General features: G+C 39.0%; 1 protein-coding gene across 4 annotated transcripts in view; it reads right to left on the bottom strand.

Annotated features, from left to right (window-relative positions):
- The window catches only part of TBC1D32 (TBC1 domain family member 32), a 286,304-nt gene that overhangs the window by 248,778 nt on the left and 13,648 nt on the right, over nucleotides 1–23,878 (bottom strand). For 2 of the 4 annotated variants that reach the window (XM_023737180.1, XM_023737183.1), the window contains exons 1-3: nucleotides 9,783–9,928; nucleotides 3,372–3,910; nucleotides 3,187–3,279 (exon numbers count right to left, since the gene is read on the bottom strand). The exons of 1 other annotated variant lie outside the window; for it this stretch is intronic. In XM_023737180.1, the coding sequence (XP_023592948.1) occupies nucleotides 3,187–3,255 (69 nt within the window). In that variant the 5' untranslated portion in view covers nucleotides 3,256–3,279; nucleotides 3,372–3,910; nucleotides 9,783–9,928. Of the gene's footprint in view, nucleotides 1–3,186; nucleotides 3,280–3,371; nucleotides 3,911–9,782; nucleotides 10,072–17,499; nucleotides 17,552–23,878 lie in introns of those variants that run through there. One more of the 4 variants, XM_023737181.1, reaches the window with a different exon arrangement.

Genomic DNA, 23,878 nt, shown 5'->3' with positions numbered 1-23,878 from the left:
CTGACCTGTTTTTATGACGTTTTGTTGGTGGGGGGGGGTTGGAAAGTCTTGACCTGTTTTATGAAATTCACAGGGAGAGATGGTAGCTCCGGATCTGTTTTATGATATAGTTTCTCAAAAAAGAATTACAATGTTAAAATTAAAATCAGCAGCAGCTAGTTTAAAGTGCTTTCCAAACTGGAGGAGCTAGTATATTTAAAGTCTAAAATAAGAGACTAGTTCTCTAGCCAGCAGAATGAATTAAGTTCAAAAAGAGGGAAACCAAAAGCTTGAACCTTAGAGCTTAACATCTTTGATAAATGAGCCTGGATTTCCACCTCCTGCTACCAAGACACTGGTTTGGGGTTCATATTTAAAAACACTATAAACTGAATATATTAGAAATAATTTGGAATTTCAGTGACCACTGTAGAAAAATGGCTATTTCAGACAATTGACCTAATGTTATTGTTAGTGTTTCTATTTTACCTCACAGTTTGCTGTATGGTGTCTGGGATCTTTTAAAAAAAACCAGATTGTGCCCATCTACCATTACTGAACATTTTTGATCAAAGATTCTATAGCAGGATCATGATACAAAGGCGGGAACCATGGAAGAGTTGTAATTCTCCTGGAATCCAGATTGCTGGTGGTTGGGGTGACCCATACAGGCAACTGTCTTTGGATGTCCTTTCGAACCTCAAACTTTGAGGGGAAAAAAAAAAAAAAAAAACTGGTTCCTGAAGCCATTTTTGAGTCAAACAATGGTCTAGATAAACTAGTAAGACTATTTTGCTCTTGGAATTGTGCTTTTTTTGAAGAATTCAGTCTGTTTTGGGAAGCTAACTCCAAAGATCATACTGGGAGCTATGTCTAGGGTAAATCAGTAATTAGTTTAAACTGAAGCCCTCCAACAGCAAGGGTCCATCTTACCACTCATGTATTCTCTAACGGAAACTTTGTTGTCACATGTAAATTTTTCTATACCTTCTGTTTCCTCTAGACAAACTTTGTGTGCTCCTTATGGATATAGGTTTTTGTGTGGTGAATCCATCTACACTAGTCTAGATGATCCCTTTCCAACTGCAGTGAATTTACGTGGGCAAACTCTTGTTTAGATTCCTGGTGAATGCATGGGCAATGCACTTTGGGAATTTTAGGATTACCTTTAGATATTCATAGTAATGATGCTAATAAATATTGGAAAGGTAATGTTAAATTGTTACACATTGTAAAATAAGAGTCAGAAGAAAACCCATTGGTCCAAAAGTCAGGGTGAGGTTAGCGATCTCTAAGAGCTTTAATTCGTACTCTTGGTATAGTTGAATTGGAGAAATCTTTAAGAAATTTGTCAATCACTATGGGACAAATAGCAGACAAAGTTGTTAAGAGGATGGAAGGCACAACAGCAATCTGACTTCATTAAGCCAAGGGGGCATTAGATAACAGAATAGCCTTAGATTTTTTGTTAGCCCAAGAAAGAATAGTTTGTGCTATAGCAAATATCTTGTTGCTTTTGGATAAATAACACAGGAGAAATAGAACAGGATATACATAGAACTGGACAGCAAGCTACTTCGTTACACACTATAACACCCTTACAAACACCAGATTTATGTAGTTGGTTACCGTCAGGAATAAGTACACGGATTAGATCACTATTGCAAGGAATAATATTATTCTTAGTCTGCATCCTGATAGTATTAGGCATAATAAAGCTTATCTTCTATTGTCTTACACACCTAAAACACAGAAGAAGGCCTTGGGCTAAAATGTTGATGTACATTAAGTCTGCTGATTTTGGCAATGTGATTGATGAGAACGTCATTTTTACTTAAGATCCTGGTGAAGAACCAGATGGTATCCAGTAGCGGAGAAAAGTGGAGCGCAGAACTCAAATTCTAGTAAAAAGACCAGACTTAATGGATTGACTGAGATGGGAGAGACCCCGGAAGACATGGCCCCTTGACTCTCTGTTAGCCCAAAACTAAAATTATTCCCAAGGCCAACTCTTCAGACAAAGACTAGATTGCGCTATAGGACATAAAATGATACTCATGAAGAGTGTGTTTCTTAGCTCAAGTAGATACATGAGACTAAACGGGCAGCTCCTGTCCAGAGGCAAGATGAGGAGGCAGAGAGGGTCAGGAGCTGGTTGAATGGACACAGGAAATTCAGGGTGGAAAGGAGGAGTGTGCTGTCACAGTACACGGAGAGAAACTAGGGTCACATAACAACGTGTGTATAAATTTTTGTATGAGAAACTAACTTGAATTGTAAACTTTCACTTAAAGCACAATTAAAAAAAAAAAAGATTTAAAAAAATGCAAATCAGATGGTATCTGGTGGAAAACCAGCACCATGAGTTTAAAGAGCCTGCCATGGCTGCCATCTAGGAGCATGACTAAGTCCAGGTATTGATCATCAATGTGTTATCGCCAATCTCTGAGCAAAAGGAGGGAATGATTTAGGTGATAATATTGGAGCTATTATTCCCTGTCCTTGAGTATAAAGAATGTGATCCAGCTGGAGCTGGACTCACAAGGACTCACAAGGACACATCAAGTGGGCCCTGAGGTATAAAGACAATAGCTAGGATAATCTTGGGAAACATTTTTTAGGGAATCTTTCACATAAACAAATCATAAACAGCACATACTTTCCACTTATATTTTTCTATAAGCATTTAGTGAATAGTAAGATTTGTTGGACCAATGAAGACCCTCCTGACTGTTGTTACTGAAACCTATACCAATGATTATTAAGAAAGACAATTCAAAATGTAGAATCACAGCCACTTAACAGTTTTTGGCCAATTTGTGAAAAGGTGAAGATTTCAATGATTTTACCCATTTGTAATGTTAATATATACTGATGATTCTGTAATATTCCTTAGACTCAGGCAGATACAGCTCTGGCAGTATGCTTGTCCATTTTCCCACTTCTGTCTATTCTGTAATATTCCTTGGACTCGAGCAGACATGGCTCTGGCAGCATGCTTGTCCGTTTCCTACTTTTGCCTCTTTGAACATATGCTAAATGAAACCTTTCTTTTTGCTTTAAACAAATTTTTCTTTAAAATGTTTCGTGTATGTTAAGAGCCTGAGGCATTTCTTTCGACTTGCCTATATAGCACCCAGCTTAAAAGAGTTCCTTATGTGCATGCAGTTAGTAACAAGAAGCAGAGAAGTTTGAGAAAGTACTTACATGAGAGATTGGAAATCTGATTCTATCCCAGCTCTGCCACTCATTAGCTTTTACCACCGAGAGAACCATGTCTTTGAGCTGCAGTCAACTCATCTGTAAAATAAGATGTTAAACTACATGATTTCTAAGGTCTTTTTCTGCTGTAATAAGCTACCATTCTACAAATTTGAATCCTGAGGTCTTACCTTCACATTGCTTTCACGCGAAGACTTACACTCATAACAATGAGCTTAAAAGGAAGTTTAAAATAAGATGATGGCGGTGACTCCAAGTCAACTGGGAAAAGTTGTTGCAATTTGGATTTTTTGCCATCCTCTTTGTCTGAGGAGTTTGGGAAAGACACCAATGTGGACATGTGGCCTTGGTTGCTCTAAGTATGGAATCAACGATTATTTTAGGCATGGTTCCCTGGAGGCAGAGCCAGAGATGGGGATTCTTGTTCAAGTGATTATTGGGGAAGTACTCTCAGGAGGAGAGTGAAAGAAGACAAATAAGGCAGAGGAAAATAAAGTTCAGCGAGGATGTGTTCTCAGCTGAACACTAGCTTTAGTATGATCCCATGGAGATGCTCTGGAACATAAATTACACCACAGACTTGATCTCATTGTAAGGCAAATGAGCTTTTTGACCTCCACGTCAGTCAGTCATTGGCCTGGGTGGGGAGGAGGTTGCCGTCTGAGTAAGTGAGGTAGTTTCTGGCTGCCATTTGGTATATAGCAATTTCCTGTAAAAGGAAAGAAGCAGCTTTGAGTTCTTAGTATATAACACTAAGACCCCCTGAAGGAAGGGTGCTCCAGCTGATAAAGGGATCTGAGCAAAAGCAAATGCTTTAAACAACGAAAGTGTTTCCTTGTTTGAGGACAAACACTCATACTAGAATATTCTAAGCTCTGAGTGTGGCTACGCATTTACTTATTCACTTAGCCAGATAGTCAATTAATAAACATGTATTGAGTCTTCTTACTTTGTCCCACTGTGGTAAACAATGCAACTGTGTATTCAAGTGAGATACCCTTGAAAGTAACAATCTACTGGTTTCTAATACTGGCTTAGTATTAGAAGCTATACTTCAACAAAAGAGTTAATCACTAAATAGGATGGATCCATACACTATCCTCTCTGCAATGGTACATAGAGAGGTAGATGGCTAGCTTAGACTGAGCTCCAGCTATACAAGATAGTGGACCGCAGCCTACCAGGAAAACCAATCAGTGACTTGTTAGCATCCAAACCCAGGACCCATGGATATGGTCTTTGCCAAAATAGAGCTCTTGGCAGTATAAGACCCTGTAAGTGGCATTACAGAGCACATAGAGCTTTGGATTCATGTTCTCTATGGACTGTGTATTAGTTTAGTTCCTTCCTTTTGATTAAACTTCTTTTGAGTTGCTGTGGCCAGCATGTGTGCAAGTAAGGAATCTGGTGTCAGCTTGTTGGAAATGTGCAAAGGAACGTGTTTACAACAACTCTCAAAGTAACCTATGTCCTATTGGCCATAGATGTCTCTAACAGGAAAATTCATATTTAAATCACTCCCTTCCTGAAATGAATCACTGCAAAGAATGATTCCAAGGTTTCTAGCATGATTGACTAAGGGCTAACGGTAGTAGCAAGTGAAACAGAAAATTCTGGAGGACGTGGTTTGGGAGAGAAGTGTTTGAATTAGTTCAAAGAACTTAGCAGCTCCCTCCTATTCCTGCAGATGTCTCACAAGAGGTCTCCCCTTGAGGGATACCTTGCTTCTTGAGCCTAATAGCTTCATTTTGCAAGAAATCATCTCCAGCTAATCTACTTGAATCCAGTTCTTACTTTTTTCTCCCTTTACTATAAAGTTTCAAGTTGTTACTTGCTTCCTTTTGTCCACCTTGCCTGGTGTTATAATATTGTCCACAGTTTCATTTATAGACTGGGACCAACTCCATCCCTTCTAGGCCTAGCTTCGAATTGTGGAGCCCCAAACCAAGAAGAGCCCCAGATTCCCCACTCACCCAGGAAAAGAAGATCCTTCATTTATCCCCTGAGGTGTCAGGTCCTCAGGTTCTCATACCTTCAGAAGACCTCAGATAGATCTCTAGGAGAGTGGTTCTCGATCAGCATTAATTTTGCCATCCAGTCCGGGGAACATTTGGCAATGTCTGGAGATCTTTTTGCTCACCAAGAGTAGGGGGAGGATGCTACTGGTGTCTAATGGATAGAGGCCAGGAATGCTGCTAAATATCCTACAATGCACAGGACAGCCCCCAACCATAAAGAATGATCTAGCTTACAAATTGACAAAAGAAAAACAGAAGAGGATGTAAATAACCCAAATAAGAAACAAAATGGGAAACATTACAACAGACCCAACTGAAATAAAAAGAATTATAACAGAGTATTATCAAAAACTATACTCTAACAAATTTCAAAACCTAGAGGAAATGAACAAATTTCTAGAAACACACTACCTGCCCAAACTAACACAAAATGATGTTGAAAATCTGAACAGACGCATAACAAGAGAAGAGATTGAAAAGGTAATAAAAAAAAAATTCCCCACAAAAAAAGTCCTGGCCAAATGGCTTCATAGGAGAATTCTACCAAACATTCAGAGAAGAGCTCACACCAGTATTTACTCAAACTATTTCAGAACATAGAAAAGGAAGGGATACTTCTGAATGCATTCTATGAAGCTAGCATAACCCTGATACCAAAACCAGGAAAATACACCACAAAAAAAGAAAATTACAGATCAATATCTCTCATCAATATAGATGCAAAAATTCTCAACAAAATTCTATCCAACAGAATTCAGCATCATATCAAAAAAATAATACACCACAACCAAGTAGGATTTATACCAGGTATGCAAGGATGGTTCAACATAAAAAAATTAATCAACCTTATCCACCATATAAAAAAAATAAAAGAAAGGAATCACATGATCATCTCAATTGATACAGAAAAGGCATTCCACAAAAGCCAATACCCATTCCTGATAAAAACTCTTAATCAAATAGGTATAGAAGGGAAATTTCTCAACATAATAAAGGGCATCTATGCAAAACCAATGGCCAACATCATTCTTAATGGAGAGAGGCTGAAAACATTCCCCTGGAGAACAGGAACAAGACAAGGTGCCCTTTATCATCACTTCTATTTAACATTGTGCTGGAAGTCCTAGCCAGAGCAATAAGGCAAGAAGAAGAAATAAAGGGCATCCAAATTGGTAATGAAGAAGTAAAACTGTCCCTATTTGTGGATGATACGATACTATACATAGAAAACCCTAAAGACTCCACAAGAAAACTCCTGGAACTAATGAAAGATTCAGTAGAGTAACAGGATACGAGAGAAACATTCAAAAATCAGCTGGATTCCTATACACCAATAAAGAGAACAATGAAAAGGAAATCAGGAAAACAATACCATTTATAATAGCCCCTAAAAAAATAAAATACTTAGAAATAAATCTAACCAGAAATATAAAAGACCTATACAAAGAAAACTACAAAACACTACTGTAAGAAACCAAAAGAGATCTACATAAATGGAAAAACATACCATGCTCATGGATAGGTAGACTCAACATTGTGAAAATGACAATTCTACCCAAAGCAATTTACAAATACAATGCAATCCCGATCCGCATAACAGCAACATTCTTTAAAGAGATGGAAAAACTAATCATTAACTTCATATGGAAAGGGAAGAAGTCCCAGATAAGTAAAGCACTATTGAAGAAGAAGAAAGTAGGAGGACTGGCACTATCTGACCTCAGAACCTACTATACAACTGCAGTAGTCAGAACATCCTGATACTGGTAAAACGACAGATACATTGACCAATGGAACAGAATTGAGAACTCAGATGTAAATTCATCTACCTACGGTCACCTGATCTTTGACAAGAGCCCAAAGTCCACAAATGGGGAAAAGATAGGCTTTTTAACAAATGGTGCTGGCAAAACAGGATGTCCATCTGAATAAAAATGAAACAGGACCCATACCTCTCACCATACACAAAAACAAATTCAAAATGGATCAGCCCTGAATATAAACTCAAAAACTATAAAGATCATAGAAGAAAAAATAGGATCAATGCTAGAGGGCTTAACACACGGCATTAGCAGGATACAAACCATAACTAACAACACACAAACTCCAGAAGATAAGCTAGATAACTGGGATCTTCTAAAAATTAAACACTTACGCTCATAAAAGATTTCATCAAAATAGTAAAAAGAGAACCTACAGACTGGGAAGAACTTTCTGGCTATTATAAATCTGACAAAGGTTTAATCTCTAAAATCTACAAGAAAATCCAACACCTCTACCACAAAAAAGACAAATAATCCAATTAAAAATGGGCAAAGGAAATGAACAGACACTTCACCAAAGAAGACATTCAAGCAGCTAACAGACACACAAGGAAATGCTCATGATCACTAGCCATTAGAGAAATGCAAATCAAAACCACAATGAGATACCATCTCACCCTGGCATTACTGGAACGAATCAAAAAAACAGAAAATAACAAATGTTGGAGAGGCTGTGGGGAGATTGGAACTCTTATGCACTGCTGGTGGGAATGCAAAATGATACAACCATTTTGGAAAACGATATGGCACTTCCTTAGAAAGCTAGAAATAGAAATACCATATGATTTAGCAATCCTCCTAGGAATATATCCTAGAGAAATAAGAGCCATCATACGAATAGACATATGCACTCTCATGTTCATTACAGCATTGTTCACAATAGCAAAACGATGGAAACAACCTAGATGCCCATCAACAGATGAATGGATAAACAAACTATAGTACATACACACAATGGAGTAGTATGCAACGATAAAGAACAATGAGGAATCTGCAAAGCATCTCACAACATGAATGAATCTGGAGGGCATCATGCTGAGTGAAATAAGTCAATTACAAAAGGACAAATACTGTATGAAACCACTACTATAAAAATTCATGAAAAGGTTTACACACAAAAAGCAACCATCTTTGATGGTTATGAGGGAGGGGAGGAGTGGGGATGGAAAAACACTAAATAGAGTGTAGATAGGTGGTAACTTTGGTGAAGGGTAAGACAGTACACAATAGTGGGGAAGCCAGCACAACTTGTACAAGGCAAGGTCATGGAAGCTCCATAGACACATCCAAACTCCCCGAGGGACCGAATTACTGGGCTGACGGCTGTGGAGACCATGGTCTCGGGGAACATCTAGCTCAATTGGCATAGTTTATAAAGAAAATGTTCTACATTCTACTTTGGTAAATAGTGTCTGGGGTCTTAAAAGCCTTTGAGCAGCCATCTAAGATACTCCACTGGTCTCACCCATTTGGGAGCAAGGGAAAATGAAGAAAACTAAAGATACAAGGGAAAGATTTGTCCAAAGGACCACAACTACCATGGCCTCCAACAGACTGAGTCCAGTACAACAAGATGGTGCCCAGACACCACCACTGACTGCTCTGACAGGGATCACAATAGAGGGCCCCAGACAGAGCTGGAAAAACATGTAGAACAAAATTTTAACTCACAAAAAAAGACCAGATTTACTGGCCTGACAGAGGCTGGTAAAACCCCGAGAGTATGGCCCCCAGACACCCTTTTAGCTCAGTAATGAAGTCACTCCTGAGGTTCACCCTTCATCCAAAGATTAGACAGGCCCATAAAACAGAATGAGACTAAATGAGCACACTAGTCCAGGGGCAAGGACTAGAAGGCCGGAGGGAACAGGAAAGTTGGTAATAGGGAACTCAACGTCGAGAAGGGACTGTGTTGACCTGTCGTGGGGTTGTTAACCAATGTCATAAAACAATATGTGTACTAACTGTTTAATGAGAAGCTAGTTTGCTCTGTAAACCTTCATCTAAAGTACAATAAAAAAAGGGAAAAAAAGCATTACTTCGCCTAAAACATCAACAGTGCTGAGATTGTTAGCCTTTCTCACTTCGAGGCCTCACTATCTGGCTCTCTCCTTCACTGGGGCTGCAAATTTTTCTCTACCAGAGAACAAAAAGACGTGTTTGTTTGTTTGTTTAAAAGGGGCTTCTCAATTTCATGCTTAGTCTACTTGCAGACGTCTATGTTGTTGTGTGCCATTAGGTCAATTCTGACTCATAGTGACCCTATAGGACAGAGTAAAACTGCCCCATAGGGTTTCCTGGGCTGTAATGTTTAGGGGAGCAGATCGCCAGATCTTTTCTCCTATGGAGGCTCTGGGTGGGTTCGAATCGCAGCAGAGCTCTTAACCATTTGCACCATCAGGACTTCTTCCAGGTGCCTGTGAAGAGCATGAAATGGCCATGAGGTTCCTTAGCCACGTCTTGCTGCTGTTCTCCATGGTCTGATCCCTCCCTCTAGTGGTAAGATTTGCCACTGCTTCTGAAAGGACAGAACACATCCCCTGGCATAAGGACAGGGAGGGGTATTGGGAATTGGAGTGCTGTATTCAACAGACTATCCTCTTCTCTCTGAATGTCCAAGAACAAAAATCTTTTGGAAACATAATAGGATTTTTAAAACACAAGAGATAAGCCTGAAAGAACTTTTATTTATTCAGTTAGAGTGTAAAAGTCATGCGTTTTTCACGAAATGAACACTTACCTATACCAAGTATAACTCAGAGCCCTGATGGTGCAGTGGTTAAGAGCATGGCTGCTAACCAGAAGGTCAGCAGTTGGAATCCACCAGCTGCTCTTTGGAAACCCTATGATGCAGTTCTACTCTGTCCTATAGGGTTGCCATGAATCAGAATCGACTGGATGGCAATAGTTTATCCCTTCAAACCTTTTTGGAACCATCCCTTGGTTGGAGCATGAATTCAAACTCAGTCATCTACTAGCTGTATGATCTTGATCAAGTAACTTAACTTTTCAAGTCTCAATTCCGCCATCTGATTTAAAAAAAAAAAAAAAAAAAGTGCCTTCACACTCTTGGTGAAACGTATGGTGGTTAAGCGTATGGCTGCTAACCAGGTCAGCGGTTGGAAGCCACCAGAAACTCAGCAGGAGAAAGACCCAGCAATCTGCGCCATAAAGATTACAGCCTAGGAAATGCTGTGGGGCAGTTCTACTCTGTCCTATATGGTGGCTATAATTCGGAATCTACTTGACAGCACACAGCAGCAACCCTATACAATTTAGTGAGGAGGAAGTGAACTACTGTGTGTGAATCACTAAGAACACTGCTTAGCATTCAATATATGACAGATATAATTATTAAATTATCTGGACACACTAAAGTCTGGGTCTATAGACAGGCAGCATCTGGCACTTCTAGGTAGGGAAAGAAAGAAATCAGCAGTGCCTCTCCTCTAGGCTGTTGCAGCACAAAGCTGCCTTCTTCATGACCCTGTACAGAAATGGCTTTTAATGGTTACTATTGGCAACCCAGAGCCCGGGTAGCTCAGTGGTTCAGAGCTCAGGCTGCTAACCAAAAGGCTGGTAGTTCAAATCCACCAGCTGCTCCTCGGAAACCCTATGGGGCAGTTCTACTCTGTCCTATAGGGTCTTTATGAGTCAGAATCGACTTGATGGCAACAGGTTTCAACAGAATTGGCAATCCCATCGGAGGTAAGATTAGTGGCCTACTTCTCTATGCAGTTCTGGTTCCCAACTAGGGAAGTGAATGTAATGACTAGCTCTTGGTCTCTGGTCTGGGGAGTCTGTTACTACCCCTGCTCTCCTTTTATCAGAAATGGAGATGGGGCTTAGGTGATTTTAGTCAAATTTGGAGCTCACTGTGAAACAGGGTGGGGGGTAGAGAAAGCTTTGTGTTTCTAGATGGAAACACAGTTGATAAAACTATAAAGAAAAGAAGAAAAGCAAGAAAATGATTATCATAAAGACAGATTGTGGTTACTTTAAGAGGTAAGGAGAGAGTACATGAAGGGCATCTGAGGGTGCTTGTAATAGTCTATTTCTTGACATAGGAGTTCACTTTCTAATTATTTTTTAGGTTATACTTCAATGCTCCATGTTATTTTCTGTGTGTATATTCTATTTCACAATTAAAAAGTTAAAAATACACTATATCATTAACACTCTTGATGGCACAAAGGATGATATTGTAAGGAAAAACTGAGGTATCGGTGACTCTGTGTCAAAAATCTCTCAAAAGGGTTGGGCTCTGAATGTGGGGAAGTTTTATGTAATATTTTAGCCAATGTATTTTGCTTCTACTTCCTTTTAATATATGTCCAGAAATGACATATTATAAAAATCTGTGTCTAAAATCCAAAAGAATTATTTCAACAAATATAAAATTAAAATTCTAAGTAATAATAAAAAGGATAAAGGGAATTTGTTGGGTACTTGTTGGTGCCCTTTGCTGTCACCAGAATACCGGTGTATCCTCACTTAGCCAGTGTCATATAGTCAAGATTAATGCCTCCAGCTGACATTAAAGGTCATTCTTCATACTTTGCTAAAAGAATCTTGACCTCTGCCTATATCTTCTTCTCGTAGGAGTTGGCCAAAGTAGTCTCCTCTGAGGCTTGGAGGCACTACCCAAAAAGATACCTTCAGGGAGTGGCAGCCACAAACTTCTTGCCAGAAGATCTTTGACCAGAAAACTTTGTAAACTACTACTCCATCTGAGGTAGTAGGTGGAGTGAAAAGTATCCATAAATGAACATGTAGAAAATGAATTAAATCTGAATATATTTAATATTATATTTTAACATTAATAATACATTTAAGCATTAATAATAATTTAAAAAAAAACCTGTTGCCGTCGAGTCGATTCCGACTCATAGCGACCCTGTAGGACAGAGTAGTACTGCCCCATAAAGTTTCCAAAGAGTGCCTGGTGGATTCGAACTGCCGACCTTTTGGTTAGCAGCTGTAGCACTTAACCACTACGCCACCAGCGTTGCCAGCATTAATAATAGGATACAATAATTCCCAAATATTTGGTAAGACAATTTACGTAAATTATTTTTACGAATGCTACTATACACATGCATAACCTCTTCACACACAATGACTTTAACAAAATTGCTGACATCCATTTAGCTCTTGGTTTACTTAAAATGAACAAAGAATAATTAACATATCCCAATCACTGCAAAAAACTATTCACTGACCCATAATGATTTACAATTAGAGAATTCCTTTAGGGTTTATTTTTTTAATCCCTCCAACAGTTTATAGGTGGTTGGATGAATGAACAAATGAATCACTTTGTCAATCAACAGATTTTATTTATGGTTCCTATAGAAGAACAAAACCCTCATGGAGCAAATAGAACTGATGGCTGATTTCATAAGAGACACATTGAATGAGACAGTGTACCTGAAAGCACCCTAAAATGATGTTTAAACCATCACAGAGATTTAAGTAGAGTAATTTCAGTCTAAATGCAGTGCACCTCTCAGTTGCTCATTATAACATATATAAAAATATGGAAATTGTAAAGCAAATAATATTCAAAATAAAAATCCCTGCCATAAAAGAAACACTGCAGAAATAATTGTTTTATAAATAAGTGAATTCCAACAGTTTTTAGAGCAATTATTATTGTCATAGATTTTTAATTTTTTTCCTGTGCATTTTTTACATAGGTAAGATCATTCTGCTTTTACGGTTTTATATTATAAAATATCCATTCCTCATAAGTATTAAAATCTATTTGAAAACATAATTTTAGTAGCTGCGTAAAACATTTTATATTCCTTAATTCACAATTAATTCACGATTCTCCTGTTGCAGGACAACACGATTGTTCAAGGTTTCGTTGTTGTTTAGCATCATAACTAAAGCTGTGATAAACATTGTTATGTAAATCTCTGCATTTATTATTTCTTAACATTGATTTACAGGAGTGTTAAAGGGTGAAACTGTTAGTGTAGTGAATATTTGTAGATTTTTCATACCAGCCTTCATTTCCCCTTCTTTTGGTGACAACACCTCACTTTGAAGAATCACTTCTGTACCTCATATTAGTTTAAGTGACTTGAATAAGGCAAACGCCAACCCTGGCACAAAAGTGGGTTCAGTCAGAGCATTCTACTCCTTCAGCCTGCAGCGAGTGGTTCAAGAATGTGAGACCCAGCTCAGGCACCAGGCTCAGCCCTGAGCTTTTCCAGAAACTATTCTGAAAAAGCCATTCTCTTTCATCAAGGATTATTAACCTGGTATGATATAAACTCAGTCTCCCAGTGACTGCTGGAGAGCGTCTGCTCTGGTATGAAGCTAACACAGAGGAATGACAAAAGCTAATGATGAAAAGAAACAGATACCTGATAAGATAATGTCAGTAGTAGAATCCATCCAGAAGCTAGAATACAATAATTCCCTACTGGGCCCAACTAGGTGTGAGGTGGGGTTTCTATAATTTACAACCTTCAGAGAATAGATTAATAAAACAAGTATGAACATATTTAGTACTGATGCTTTATTGCTAAATTACTCTCTAAAATTCATAATTTTTACAGCCAGTAGATTATAAAAGGGTCTCGCCACACCTTTATCAGTGTTGCATATGGCCATTTTAAAATCTTTACTAATTTTATAGGAAAAAGTGTTATTCCATTTTTTAATCTGTATTTCTTAACTAGTGGTGGCCATTTTTTTTTAAATGTTAGCCATTTTGATTTGTTCGTTAATATACACTACACATTTATCTATTATTGCTATTGATGTTGTTTTAAGCAACCTGAATTAGTTCTATACTGAGTTTTTTAACTTTTACTTTCCATATTTGTTATAAATAGTTTTAAATCTTTTGCTTGACTTCTAGGTGTGTAAGATCTATTTGTTTTCTAGGGAAAATTCTCCAATTCAAACTTAAAGAAGAGAGATCTCATAAGAAAAGCTAAATGTTCAATCTATACCTTTGTTTAACTTACTTTGCAGAAAATACAAGTTTCAGTTTATAGAAAAATAAGCATGGCATCTCTTTACTGGCTCTTTTCAAAATATCCTTGGTGCTATTTCTAGTAAAATCAACATTGATATTGTGTATATTCATAATAATCTAAATATTTTCCGTCTCTCTTCCCATTCCTCATTCTCTTTCTAGAATAAATTTATCAAAAGCAATAATGGAATCCTCAAGGGGAGACAGCTGAAATGATGAAAAAGCTATTAACACCATTTTTATTGTCTTTAAGATTATAGCAAGGAATGTAAAACCTCTTTTAAAAGTCAAAGACAGTGAGTGGCTTCAGACTAAGGGGAGCTTAATTGAACCCTTTCAGCTCATTTTATCTAAAGTACTCTCATAGCAACAAGTTCTTCAAAAATGCAATCTTGTCCAGTATGCATATGCCACACTACTCAAGAGGAGAGATAAAACTATCTAATGGAAGTTATTATTTCCTTGGTGAAAGTGGGTGAAATGGCTTTTCAGCAAATGCTTATGGCCTTCTCTATAAAGAAACAATTTTGATTCTTGGCTATTATGTCTTTTGACAAGGTGAATATAAATTCTATGATGAGACCGATATGACACTGCAAATTGTTGAAAAGAGCCATTATTTATCTCCCTTACTAAATATTGGAGTGTGAGCAATACCTGTGTGATTTATTAGGCAAGAACAAGATCCCAGAGGTACCCCATAGCATTGTCAGTTTGTTTTCTTAGTAGAAAAGTGATTGTACTTCAAAGGTGAAAATTATATAAATAATGAGTTGGTTTATTGGTCTTTATTTTCCCTTAAAATGTAAGTCCCTTGAGGTCAGAGACCACATACTAGTTAACTTTGTGTCCTCAGTGCAGGGCACTGATGGGACACTGGAAAGCAGCAATTATTACTTATTTTAATAAATGGATGAGTGAAGGAGTGAATGAATGAGGGCAGCTCTTTCTTATTTTGGTTTTGCAGAGGAAAAATAGTCTGTCTATTATACTGAATTGGAGCCCTGGTTGCACAGTCGTTAAGAGCCTGGCTGCTAACCAAAAGGTCAGCAGTTCAAATCACCAGCCGCTCCTTGGAAACCCTATAGGGCAGTTCTACTCTGTCTTAAGGTCGCTATGAGTCAGAATCGACTTGACAGCAATGGGTTAATGGGGTTATTATATTAGAGTTTTAAGTCATTTTGGCATCAATACTAACAATGATTATAATAATGATAAAATCTACTAAGTTAACTTTTGCTGAGTACTTTATGTGGCAGGCATTATACTGAACAGTCTATCTTCGTTATCTTAATCCTTACAACAATTCCAAGGTGAATACTATTATCATCCTCATTTTACAGATGAGAAAACTGAAGAATCCCTCCTCTCCCTCTCAATAACCTCATTCTTGCTTGTACTACTGTATTTCTCAATAGAGAAAGACAATCTGTGTGTATTACATATGTGCATGTATTTGTGTGTGTGACTGTGCAGGAGAGAACAACTATGGAAGGAGGCAGGGACTTTCAATAGGAGCCCTCCCCTACTTTTTTTTGGTACTGAAGTGACTTGTCCAAGGCCACATTTAGCAATTTAGTACGCTAGCCAGGGTTAAAATCTAGTTTTCCAGTTTGTCAGGTAAAAAGAGTTTTCTCTATACCAGAGGGATTTTGATGTACTTCAGAATCGCCTGCATATCTTATTAATAATACAGATCCCTAACCACTTCTACCCCAAAATTCAGATTCAGTACACTTCTCATGGATAATAGGCATCTGCATTTATAATAAGTTCACTAATTAAGTATCATATTTCTGCAAATGTGGTACCACTATTTCAGAGCAAGTTGCCTACTAAAAAGTTGTAGTGTTTCCAATGATACAAATAAAAGCCTTTGTAAATAATGTTTAGACCAATATTTTAATGGTAACTATGTTTTTGTTTTGTTTTGTTTTGTTTTCCTCATGCAGCAAGGTCTACTTTCTCATAATCATGGTCTGTGCCTATCAATGGAAGGTTTAGCTTATACACACAAATAAAACTGTAAGTTTGAAAATTTGGGTCCTTATCTTGATTTGGTCTTCAGAGGGAATCAGTGTCAAGAATCAGACTGCACAATTTGGAAACATAAAGGGCAAATTCATGCACATACTATATTTGAATGACACCTACTGTGGAAGTATTCTTCTTCTTAAATATATGCCTATTAACTTTCAGAAATGTTACACTATCAGTCATAAAACTTTGGAAAATAGCAAGATAACCAGCAGCCACCTTTAAATAGGTCAACTGTGCTGTTGAAAATTTCAGGAAATAGGAAGGTTAGGGAACTTAAGAAAAGCAGATGTGAAGTGAACAAACCATTTCTATTTGCTAACGCTGGTTTTCTAAATGATAGTCTCCCAAATCATGTGTTATTTGGATAAAATTGTAGCCTTTGAAAGCACGTTGCTCTGTGATTTGGTTTTGTATTTGTGAACTTGCAAGAAATATTTTCGTAGCTTATTGACCAACACACCATGTGGGAAATGATTTGAGAATGGAACAAAATCCATTCAAAGGCGCTTGTCTTTCTACAAACATGAACCTTAAAAAAGAGAGATCAAAGACCTGGATTCTAGTCCTGGATATGCAATTAATTTATGTAATTCACTAAGCGTCTCTCTATCTCAAGTACATTATCAATAAAATGGGTAAGTGGAAAGTGAGAGAGAAAGGAAAATTAGAGAATCTCAAAGATCCTGTCAGGGTAGGAATTGGCAAACTTCTTCTATAAAGGATCAGAAATTGAACATTTTAAGCTTCAGGGCCATACTGTCTAGGTTGCAACTATTCATCTCTGCTGTTGTAGTGGAAAAGTAGCCTAGACAATATATATACACAAATGATCATGACTATGTACCACTAAAATTAAAATTAAAGAAAAAAATAAAATAAAATTATATTTACAAAGATAGATTGCAGGCCAGATTTGGCCCGTGGCTCATAGTTTGCCAATCTCTGCTTTACAGCCTAAAACTCTACTATACCATGAAATATACTATTCAGGTTTAGGACAAAGTTATTTTAAATATACTGAGGAAGTTAGTAATAATGGTTTAAAATAAACTTCCTTATAGTCCTCATACAAAACATTAAGTTCCTGATAAATTTAATCCCAGTATACACAAGAAACTTTTACAGAACTAACATCTGCGACAGTATTTTTCTTTAATAATGCTTTTTTTCCCTTGCTATGAATATCACTTATTAAAAATTAAAAATGTACTAAACACATACTTAAAGACACACACATACACACATCCTTATAAATACCAACTAACTCTCAGTAGTTAATCACGTAGTACATGTAATGAAGAGCCCTGGCTTAGAAATCAAATAGACCAATCTATATGCAAAGTACTATGACTTTGGGCAAGTGACTTAACTTACCAGAACATTTGTTTCCTCATCTGTTAAATGAGTATATAATACTTACCTCATTGGTTATTATGAAGATTCTGAAGATTAAATGAGATAGCATATTAACCCTGGTGAAAAGAAAGAAGGGATTAAATGTTCATGTATTATATACAGCAGCCTTTCTTTGTAGTTGTCATGGGTATCTACCTGTCATCATCTGCATAATGCAAGGACCTTAATGAGAGAGTCAAATACTTCATTAGACCATTTAGTTACACTTAGCAGATAACTGACACCATTTTGTAAGCAATTATTCTGACTAATCCTTGTTTTGTAATCTCTTCTTGAAAAGAAAAATAGATATATGATTATTCTTAGAAAAAGACAGCTTCTCTAATGCTATGATTCTAGACTTTCCATTAGCCATGGCTGGCAGTAGATTTTGTGTGCCAAGGTGAAATGTGGTTTTTTTGTTTTAAAACTTTTATGAAAAAAGGTAATATTTTAAAAATCTCATGAGAAAAGTTCTACTTCCAGTGAGAATGAAGCAAGATCAAACCAGACTGAATCCCCACAGAAACAACCATAAAATCAAGACTTAATACAAACACCAGATATCTGAAGGCACTGGAGAGTAAACAGAAAAGATAAACGCTGGTGGATTGAGCTTGCTTGGAAGAGTGGAATTTTATGATGTGAGCCCTTAGTTTATGCAACTTTCAATCAGGGGCCAAGTGTAGTTGGTGTTAGAGGTGAGGGGTCAGGAGGGTGGAAAATGGCCTAAGGAACCAGAAAACTGAAGCTCAGGAAACTGTGGCCACTGAAGAGAGCAGGTGAATTCTGGAAGAAAAAGAGCCAGAAAGACAATCCCCAAATTCCATCTTTCCACACCTCTGACTGACTCTTTAGTCACACATGTATGAAACGGACATAAAGTGTATCAGCCAGTGATAATAGATCTTAACAGAGATTAAGCTGTCACCCAAGAAGCAGACGTTCAGTTCCATTCTGCAAGGCTTACAACAGGTTAGATAATTGAAGGACTTGTAAGACTCTACAAGAACACGCTTACGTAAGACTTTTATTAAAGGTAAAGGATATAGTACAGCTGGAGAAAATGGGCACAGGCAAGCACTGAGGGTCTGTGAGACTTCCAGACACAGCTCCCCAGGGTCTGTTACATTCATGCAAAAACGTGCTTCATCTAGGGATTGAATCGCCAAGATTTCTGTGATAAATCTTGGTTTCAGGAGAGTTACCCTTAAGTTTCCAGCAGCTTCTTTTATGCCCTTCTGGATATAGAAGCCAAAACAGTCAGTTTAACTGGTCATGCCAAGATAATTCATCAATAAGCAAACCAGCCTTGGGTGCCTCCAGGGGAGTTCGGAACTTAAAACAGCACATTACAAATCAGTAGTTAGTCCACTATCCTCATCTTGGCCAATATAAGTTGCCAGATTCCAGATATCCAAGGAGATAAGCATAGAGCTATCCCAGCCCAACTGTAAAATAATTTTATCCTACACAAAATTCAGCACGACAATTGGCTGCTAAAACAAAAGAAACAATACGCATCAGAGAAAAATAACAGACCTCGATAACTTAACATTTATAATTTCTAGGATACAAATTGTCCAACATATGAAAAAAGGGAACACACTGCCAATCAAAAAGAAAATAAACTAAGAGCAACCCTGAGATGACCTATATGTTGGAACTAAAAATCTAGGGTTTAAAAGTGTTGAATAAAAAGATAGGAAACATCAGCACAGAAATAAAAATGTTAAAAAGACCCAAAGACAGAAATTCTGAACTAAAAAATACAATGTTGAAAAATTTTTTTAAAAAGATGGACTTAAAGCAGAACAGAGATGACAGGAAAAAAAGCAAATGAATTTGAAGATAGATCAAAAGAAAATATCAAATATGAAAAACAGAAAAAGTTGAACAGAGCAACAGGAACCTGTTAGATAATAGCAAATGGTTCTGCATACATAAAGGGCCCAGATGGAGATAAAAGAAAGAACAGGAAAAAAAATTATTAAAGATATATTGGCCACGCACATTCTAGGAAGATGGTGGTGTAAACAGACCATCATTCTGACCCTCCCCCACAAATACAACAAGGAAACAGCACTCAGCTTTGAGGGACTCTGAATTGGGGAGCAGAGGAAAGCAGCAGAGAATTGCAGACAGGCAAGAATCAACAAATCAACAACGAGTTGCATATGGTAGGAAAACTGTTTCTCCCACTGTCCCTGCCCCTCCCCACAGCCACGCAGGCCACCAGCTGCTGTGAAGTGGAGAAATGGCCCCAGAAAAAGAACCCGTTTCCCTAACCACCACACCACCTGCCTGTGCAAAGAGACAGGACCCCAAGCTTCTGCTCTAAAATCAACAAGACAGACCTTCTCAAGAGCCCATTTGGAATGTGCCAGCACTTCCCCCACCTGGGCACTATTGGCTGTAAGCCTAATGGGAATTGCTACAGAAGGCCCCCTGTAGTGGAGTCTGCTCTGATAATCAACACTCTACCTGCCTCCCCGTGCACGCCAAAGCTCAGGCCTTTGAAACCAATAGGACAGACTTCCCAGGAAGTCAGTTTGGGTCTGCCTGTTCCCCCTTCCGGTCAGTGTTGACTGAGGATGCTGAGTACTGGGAAACAGCCATCTTGAGTGAAGGCTACACCCACAGCCAACATAATACATGGTGGGCAGGCTCTGATAGCAACCAGACAGACCTCCCTGGGGATCCGTTTAGAGCATGGCAGCCCCTCCCCCACCTGGACACTGTCACCTGCAAGCCTGCAGCAAATTGCTACAGAAGGCCCCTGGAGTGGAGTCTGCTCCCATAGTCAGCACCCTGCCTGCCTCTCTGGGCACCTCATAGCTCAGGCCTCTGAAACCAACAGGACAAACCTTCCTGGGGGTCAATTTGGGTTAGTCTTCCCCTACTCCCCTACTTTCGGTTGGCACTGAGGACTACTGTCTGAAGCTGCTGTGTGCTAGGAAGCAGGTATCTTGAGTGCAGGCTGCATGCACAGCCTACAATCTATCAGGGGGTGGGGAGGTACTGATAGCAACAAGGCAGACTTCTGTGGGGATCTGACTGAAGCATGACATCCCCTCCCCCACTTGGTAACTGCTAGTTGCCAGGGTGTTGCAAACTGCTACAGAAAGCCCTTGGAGTGATGTCTGCTCCCATAGTCAGCATTCTACCCTCCTCCCTGTGCACCCCATAGCTCAGGCCTCTGAAACCAACAGGACTCCCTGGGGATCAACTTGGGTCTGTCCGCTTCTCCGTCCAATCAGTGCTGAGGACTGCTGACTAAGGCTGCTGTGTGCTAGGAAGCAGGCATCTTGAGTGGAGGCTATACCCACAGCCAACATACTATGGGGCTGGGTGTGATAGCAACAAGACCGACCTCCCTGGGAGTCCGTTCAGAGCATGACAATCCCTCCCCTACCCAGTGACTGTCAGCTGCTAGACTGATTCAAACTGCTACAGAAGATTCTCTACAGTGGAGCCAGGAGGAGGGTCACCTAAGAGGAGACTGCCCCCCACAACCACCACAAGGCCGCTGGGGCTCTGAAACCAACAAGGCAGAGCTCTTGGAGGTTCTTCTGAGGAGTGCCAGCCCTTCCTCCTCCTGAAACAGAGGAAAATCTACTTGTGCACCCCTTGAAAGCCAGCTCAGAAAGAAGAAGCCCCCACAGATCAGGGAAGGAAGCCTCAGGCAAAACCTGAGGGTAACACCCAGCCCCAAAGGGGGTTCACTGGGTGCAGCTTCTCTGACTGAAAAGGTGGTCACAGAAACAGAGAAAGAAAAGGAGTAATAACTAGAAAGGGAGGACTGTGCCCCCTGGTGAACATATTGATTAGTACACAATATCTCACCTGAGCAGTGGTAGTGGCTGGTGGATGGATTGATCACAATGTGTTCTCTGGGGTGTCTGGGAAACATTGAAAGTTGAAAACTGAGATCTGGAACTTTCAAATCCTAATTAAACCAGAGAAGGAAAAGGAGTTATCACAGAAAAGGAGAGGAAACAGTAAGCAAAGGCTGAAGGCTCTGCCCGCCTAAGAGTTTTTTGAAGAAAGTAGTGTGGGCAAAACCACTAACTACCGGGAAGACCTGAGGAAGTTAACACCCTCGAAAATTTCAATGCCCCAACAAAAACTCATAAGACACACAAAGAACAGAGACACAATGACCCATCCAAATGAACTTGACAAAGAGAATGAAAGTGCTTCTAGAGATGACCAAATAATGAAAAAAATGGAAGAATATAATACAACAATGTTAAACATAATTAAAGATCTAAGGGAAAACATAGACGAAGAGCTAAAAGAAATAAAAAAAACAATACAAGAACAAAATTAGGATCTAGGCAGCAAAGATCAGAAAAACTAAGTCAAACAGAGTCACACGTCAATCCTGAAACCCTATGCATCAAATGAAGAGATAAAGTACTCAGCCAAGCACCGAATGGAATAAGAAACCGACCGAGAACAGAGAGCGAGGAGAGATACATGCAGAGGTCCCCTGTCAGCTACCGCAACACGGATCCGCCATGTTGGACTCCTATCGAAGATCAACAAACAGGGGGTATGAGAAAGCAGCTTCACGGAGCTTCCAGCAGGAGACAGAACAACTGGTAACCAGTGATATAGGCTTTCCTATCCCCCACTGTTCTTCACCCACACTTAGCCTCCTCTGCTTCCTGCAGCCACAGTCTCTTGACCAGGAAGCACCCAGATGTCACTTGGATTCCACCCACCCACACTGGCTGGCTCCCTGACTGTCTTTTGTTGGCTGCTGGTGTTGCTTTTTTCCGCTTTAGATTTCTTCCTTACCTCTCACCATCTTCCCCTCCTTTCTCTCAAATACCTGGCTCCGTGCACCATCTTTGCTTCTTCCTGAAAGGCTACGAAACACCCCTTGACTGTGAAACTGCTTCCCAGCCCATGCCGCAACGCTGATAGGACCTCCAGGGCTTTTTTGTTTGTTTGTTTGCTCTGATTTGTTCTGTTTTGATTGGTTTGTTTGTTTTCTTTTTCTTTTCTTAGCTTGGGAGCACCTCCTAGCCTAGCAGTACTACGTGGCTTGGAAGCTACTCCCTTACTCTGCGCAGAAGCGAGGTGACATCCCTAGGGGCATTTCTTTTTTCTTGTTTTTTTTTTTCTTTTTTTTTTGTTTGTTTGTTTTTGGGTTTTTTTGTTTCTTTGCTTTGTTTTCTTCTCTCTCTTATTCTCTTTTTGCCTTTCTTCATTTCCAGTTTCTCGATTTATTCATTGTTTCTTTTACCCTTTTTCTTTTTTTTTTCTTTTTGTTTTTCCTCATTTCTCAGTCTCTCATCACTCCAAAAGCAAGCTCCGTTAGCACTCTTTTTTGTTTGTGTGTATGTTTTTGGCTCCTGTTCCTCTCTCTTCTCTCTCATCTTTCCCATACCCATCTTAGCTCTACACATCACAATCTACTCCCTCTTCCTGCCTACCTGCACCATGCACTGAACGTCACACTTGTAAGCAGCACAGGCATGGCCTACTGGAACCTGTCTTGCACTGATTCCCAGTCCGCACTGTCAGCCCTGGTACGTGCCACAAACAACCCATCCCGGCAACTCCCCTTCAGCTGGACCTGCCCTGCTGTGCTATACCTGAGTGACTGACCCTGCCCATTGGAGAAGGAGGTGAAAAGTATCGTGCCCCCAGACGAGCAAAAAACAAAGAATGTACAGCCTGCCTGCTCATACATAACCAAATAAAACAAAAAAGCAGGACAAAACAAACAAATCTACAATCAATAAATGAGGAAAATAACCACTGAATGCCCCAAAGACAGCAGACAATATCAAAAACATTTACAAAAACAGGACAGGATGGTTTCAGTAGACGTCCAAAATAAAACACCAGATGACCTTCCAGTAGAAGAAAAGGCACTAGACCTAATAAGGAATTCAAATCTCTAATATTCAGAATTATCCAAGAGGTGAAGCAAAAAGCAGATAAAAATGAAGAAAAAATAGACAAATTCATGGAAACTACAGACAAAAAAAATGGAAGAATTCAAGAAAATAATACAGGAACAAAATGCCAAAATAAATTCACAACTAGAAAATATACAAAAACAACAGTTAGAAATCCAAAAGATAAACAACAAAATTTCAGAAATGGACAGTATCACAGAAGGGCTGAGGAGCAGGTTTGAAACGACAGAAGCTAGGATCAGCGAAATTGTAGACAAACACTTGGATACAACTCTTTGAGGAAAAATCAGAAAAAAGAATGAAGAAAAATGAAGAAACACTGAGGATTATGTGGGATACAATCAAAAGCAAAAATCTACGAGTGATCGGAGTTCCAGAACCTGGGGGAGAAAACAGAAAACACAGTGAAGATCACTGAAGAATTGCTGACAGAAAACATCCCCAATATCATGAAAGATGAAAAGC

Source organism: Trichechus manatus, unplaced genomic scaffold (genome assembly GCF_000243295.1).
Source record: "Trichechus manatus latirostris isolate Lorelei unplaced genomic scaffold, TriManLat1.0 scaffold00098, whole genome shotgun sequence".
Taxonomy (NCBI): Eukaryota; Metazoa; Chordata; class Mammalia; order Sirenia; family Trichechidae; genus Trichechus; species Trichechus manatus.
Note: the sequence above shows the minus strand (reverse complement) of the source record. Positions and strands in the feature narration are given on the sequence as shown.